The sequence below is a fragment of the Echinops telfairi genome, unplaced genomic scaffold, assembly GCF_000313985.2.
Source record: "Echinops telfairi isolate 266 unplaced genomic scaffold, ASM31398v2 ScPeMD7_7457;HRSCAF=8495, whole genome shotgun sequence".
NCBI classification, from domain to species: domain Eukaryota; kingdom Metazoa; phylum Chordata; class Mammalia; order Afrosoricida; family Tenrecidae; genus Echinops; species Echinops telfairi.
In genome coordinates, this window is record NW_022111357.1 from 35,773,034 (window position 1) to 35,778,495 (window position 5,462).

The window sequence follows — 5,462 nt, forward strand, 5'->3', positions numbered from 1 at the left end:
AATAAAATGATTTAAAGGAAAAAAACTGGCAAACCTTTAGCTAGACAAACCAAAAAAAGAAAAATATGCAAATACCAAAATAAAAAAGAATGAAAGAGATGACATGAATTGGGCTGCCAGAAATAAAGAGAACTATAATCATAAAAAAGAAAGAACCCGTCCTACAGGGTCGCTCTGAGCCAGCATCAGCTCCGTGGCAGGGGGGTTGCTTTCTTTTTCTCATAGTTTGTTATGTTCCCCAAGCAGTACAAGGGGTCTACGCTCGAGGCTTAACTTAAAGATTGGTGGGTCGAATCCACCCAGCTGCACAGTGGAAGAGAGATCTGGCCATCTGCTTCTATGAAGGTTTCGGGCAAGAAAACCTTGTACGCAGCCATTCTGCTCTTTAACACCAGGTCACCTCGAGCAGGGGTGGACGCCACAGGAAAAGGTTTTCTTATTTTCTTTTGGTAGTACATATCATTTCTAATATATTCTATAAGAATTTCATTGTCTGTCGATCCCTTGCACCACAAATGTGAAATGCCAATGTGGGGGCGGACTTTTGTCTGTTTCATCCACTGACGTATCTTCAGTATCCAAAACAGGGCCTGGTACTCCGAAGGCGCTGTATAAACACTTGCTGCCCAAATCAGTCTCATCCATCCGTACAAGGCCACGGCTTCTGGAGGTGTCCACATCTCAACAGTGGCACAAAGGAATAAATCTCCAATGGTGAAAACTTCAACACGTCACACAGCAACCAAAGAGATTAGCAACGCTAACAGCTAGACAACCTCACTGCCATCGAATCCGTCCTGATTCACATGGACCCTACAGGCACTAGTATCATCCCCACGGTGAGCCAGGAGCAGAGCAGAAACGAGGGCACTGAGAGGCAGTAAAACAGCTTACTGAAGGTATGGCAGCTTGGGGCTGGAGAATCTGAATACAAGCCGTTAGGTGGTCTCCAGAGCTCTTGCTTTCAGAGGAAGACTCATACTACCCATCTGCAGGACGTGTGACAATTCCAATTGGCAACATTTTAAACACTGTTTGAAACCAGAGAGGTTATTTGTGTTACATAAGCTGCTCAGGCTGCACACTGCTCTGCTCCCTGAAGTCAAGTTGCTCTGAACATATTTACGCTGCTGGAAGTAGCCTCCGCCGTCCAGATCCAACAGGATTTCCCCTCCTTCCCTCTGACGTCATAGACAAGCGTAGGCGGCAGTTGGTGGTGGTGGGTGCTGCGGAGCTGGTCTGACTCGTGGCCACTCTGCACAACAGAATGAAACCCTGCCGGGCCCTGGCTGATCTCACAACTGTGAGGTCTGAAACCACGGCGGCAGCCACAGCGTCCATCTACCTCAAGGGTCTTCCTCTTTCTCATGGCCTTTATGCTGTCTTTTTCTAGCGACTGGCCTCTCTTGACAGCACATCGAAGTGTGTAAGGCGACGTCTCAGCATCCTTGCCTCTAAGGAGCACTCTGGTTGTACTTCTTCCAAGATAGAAAGAGGTCTGTTGTGCTTGTTTTTCTCTTTGTCCAGCTTTTACGGGGATGTGAGGCAACTGAAAAGCCCATGGCTTGGGTCAGCCATACCTTAGTCTTCAAAGGCCATGCTCGCTCTTCAACACTTTAATGCACCTTTGTGCAGATGTGCCCCAAACAGCACATCGTCTGATTTCCCGACTGCTGCTTCCATGAGCACTGATTGTGGATCCAAGCAACATGAACTCCTTGACAGCGTTGATCTCTTCTCTGTTGTCCATCGGGCCGGTTGTGAAGATTTTGGTTTTCTTTACACGGAGTTGCGATCCAAACTGAAAGCTATGTCTTTGCTTTTCATCGGCAAGTGCTTCCAGTCCTCCTTGCTTTCAGCAAGCAGGGCTGTGTCACCTGCATGTCACAGGTTGCTAAGGAGCCTTCCTCCAATCCTGATGCCTCATTCGTCTTCATTCGGACCAGCCTCTCAGATTTGCTCCACATAAAACCAAAACTAAACCCCCTGCCATCAAGCCCGTTCTGACTCCTCGAGACCCTGAGAAAGAAGGCAGACCTGATCCCTTTCGGTTTCGAAGACTTTAAATTTTGACAGGAACAGACAGCCTCACTTTTCCGTCTCAGAGTGGCTGGGGGGGTCCAACTGCTGACCTTGGGGTAGCAGCTCAATGCAGAGCCCATTCCACAACGAGGGCTCTTTTGGCTTCACATACAGATTGAATAAATACAGTGAAAAGCAACAAGCCTGACACACCTTTTCCCTGATACTAAACCACACAGTATTTCTTTGTTCTGTTTGAACAATTTTCTCTTAGTCCATGTACAGGTTCCACATAACATAAACACAACAAAGTGTTCGGGAATTCCCATTCTTCCCAATGTTATCCATGGTTTGTTACGAATGACACAGTGGGATTCTTTTGTACAATCAACAAAACACAAGCAAACATCTTTCTGGTATCCTCTGCTTTCAGCCAGGATCCATCCCACTCCAATAATGATCTCCCTGGTGTTCCATCCTCTTCTGAATGCAGTTTGAATTTCTAGCAGATTCCTGTCAATGTATGGCAACTGCTGATTTTGAATTATTTTCAACAAAAATTTACTTGTATGTGATATTAATGATATAGTTTGATAATTTTCACACTCTGTTGGGTCATCTTTCTTTGGAATGGGCACAAATATGGTTCTCTGCATCGGGTGGCTATCATCCCCATTTCTTGGCGTAAACCAGCAAGCTGGGAGCGCTTAGCTAAAACCTGAAAAGCCTTGGGGCATTGATTTTGGAGAAACAGTTATAGGCTTGAACTTTGAACTAAGATCCTGCTTTGCTTCCGTAACTGTGTGACATTACCCATCGCCATCCAGTGGGTCAAGACCCACGTGACCCTGGAGGACAGAGGAGAAGCTCCTTAGGGTCCTGAAAGCAGTCAATCTTTCCAAGGGCAAAGAGCCTATTCGCCCCAGGAGCAGCTGCTGGGTGTAAACTGCAGACCCTGAGGTTGGCAGCCTGGTATCGAACCCACGGCACCACCAGGGCTCCTGCCTGTGACTTGAGACAAATGATTTAATCTCTTGTGCCTTTGGCCCACAATGAGATAATCTACATAAGGACCTGGGCCTGATTCTTGCCAAACTCAAAAAAATGATAGCCTCTGTCCCTATTTGACAAACAACATCATCACAAAAAGAGGGGAAAACCACAAGTCCACTGCCATCGAGTCACTCCCCCTCACTGCAACCCAAACAGGGCGCCCAAGACTAGATCTTTACAGGAAGAGACAGCCTCATCTTTCTCCTGCGGAACAGCTGGTCAGTTTAAACTGTCAATGCTGCGGTTAGCGGTCCAGTGTTTACCCTACTTCATTAAAGAAGCTTTTCTTGCCCACTTACTTAGAACTGCTGTAAAATCAAGGAACCACTCCCACCATTGGAAGAAAAGAAAGAAAAGCCAAGTTACACCTCATCTTGATCTCTGAATCACAATGAGGAACAATTTAAAGGATGTAATGCTGAAATGCTTACTAGTTAAAAAGCCCTTGAAGGGTGTATGATCTGACTCAGAGAATAGAAGAGTGAAGTGTACACCTCTTATCCTGTAGCCTATCCCTTAAGGGCCCAACCTCTGTTTCTCCAGCTGTGAAGTCGGGATGACCCACTCCATTTTAATGTCTGTCCCCTGTGCCCCTCAAAAACCGTAACAACAATAAGCCACCTTATCGTGGCCATGAAGCTCTTTGGGAGGGTGTGGCCATGAAGCTCTTTGGGAGGGCGTGGCCATGAAGCTCTTTGGGAGGGTGTGGCCATGAAGCTCTTTGGGAGGGCGTGGCCATGAAGCTCTTTGGGAGGGTGTGGCGATAAGAAATCTCCCAGATCCATGGCCACCTGACTCAGGATCAGGCAGACTCTATCTCCCTGCTTTCGGGTCCCCAAGTTAGGTGGGGCATGGCAGAAAGTTACAATCAGGCCCCCGCAGCAAGCAGGGACATCCTGCCCTATTCAATGATCCAAGATGCCTCTGCTGCCCTCTGTTCGCCCGAAGACTTGATTTTTAACTGAAAGATGGGCAGCGGGAGAAAAGTGGGGACCTGCTTCCCTGTGCGTAGGAGTGACCAAGAATCAAAAGTCTGTTCAATGGCACCCAACAACAAAACCAGGGACGGTAACACTAACTTCGTACACTTCAGTCTTTGGGTTATCAAAATACAGATGGATAAGCTCGCCTCCTTGTGAGCAGTTATTCTCCTCAAACAAACAAGCCTCCAAACCCACCACCACGCAGCGCATTCCGACTCTCGGTGCCCCTGCAAGACAGAGCAGAACTGCCCCCCGTAGCTTCCTAACACTAAATCTTAAGGCGAGAGGAAAGCTTCATCCTCGTGCCTCAGCCCTGCTTGGCGGTTTCAAACCTCCAACCTTAGGGTTAGCAGCCCAACTGCTAACCCACGACGCCACCAGGATCCACCCCTGCTACCCATGAAACACTGTATCTCAAGTGCCCCAAAACCTACTAAAGGATTAGCCTCAGAAGCAAAAGGCGTCCAAACAAAACACAAAAACAAACTCAAGCACCATCAACCGCAGTGCCATGGGGTTGATGCTGACTGAGGGCGACGCTATAGGGCAGGGTAGAACCGTCCTGTGGGTTTCTGGGACGGTGACTCTTGGCCAGAGTGGACAGTTTCATCTTTCTCCCGCAGGCGACTGGTAGGCAGTTCAGCAGCCTAGCTTAGTAACCCACACCAGGTTCCAGAGAATACAGACCATAATTTGCCCAAAAAATATACGCGTGGGGCCCGTTTCCCCTCATCTGCCATGTGCCTGGCGTAAGGGGTAATTCCAATCTTGTGCTAGGTCCTTTTGGGAAAGACTTCACTCCTGGCTAAACCTTCAGGTGGAAGGAAGCATGTGACATCCAGCGATCCAGTGCGGTACGTCCCTGGTAAATCAATCACTGGGCGGGGGACGGTGCATTGGGAGCGCTGTTGAGACCTGGGTGGCGATGGCCAAGCTTAAATCGATCCCAGACTATATATATTTAAGTGTTGGGTGCCTACGCTCCTAGAACTTAAATTCCAGAAAGGCTCGGGAGAGCGAGGCCACTGCCGCACTGCCCTTGAAGGCCTGGCTGCCCCTCCCAGCACCGCCCCCAGTGGGATCGGCGGAGGAGGAAGCGGACAGCGCGCATTTGGCGGAAGGCGGGCGGGAGGAAGGTTAAGTGCAGGATCCCGCCGGGCCGGCGGCGGCTGGGTGCGTCCTAACCAGCGAAGTGCCCAAAGATTTCAGCCCCGGCGAGCGGCCAGCCTCCTGGGCCGCCCGCCCGCCCTCCGGCCTGGCCCCGCGCGTGCCGCCGACGCGGCCCGCTTACAACTAGCACCCGTGGCGAGAGCCGCCGGAGAGAAAGCGGGGGTGCAGCTTACTTCATCTCGCTCGTCTAGGCCGAGCGCTCCTCCGCGGAGAGGGGGCTCCCCGGCGCGGGCG

At 49.9% G+C, this 5,462-nt stretch overlaps 1 protein-coding gene across 1 annotated transcript in view; it reads right to left on the bottom strand.

Annotated features, from left to right (window-relative positions):
* The window catches only part of H6PD (hexose-6-phosphate dehydrogenase/glucose 1-dehydrogenase), a 35,345-nt gene extending 29,885 nt beyond the window's left edge, over positions 1 to 5,460 (bottom strand). The window contains exon 1 of the mRNA XM_045299108.1: positions 5,402 to 5,460. Within this exon, the coding sequence (XP_045155043.1) occupies positions 5,402 to 5,406 (5 nt within the window). The 5' untranslated portion in view covers positions 5,407 to 5,460. The remainder of the gene's footprint in view (positions 1 to 5,401) is intronic.
* Between the last annotated feature and the right edge of the window lie 2 nt (positions 5,461 to 5,462).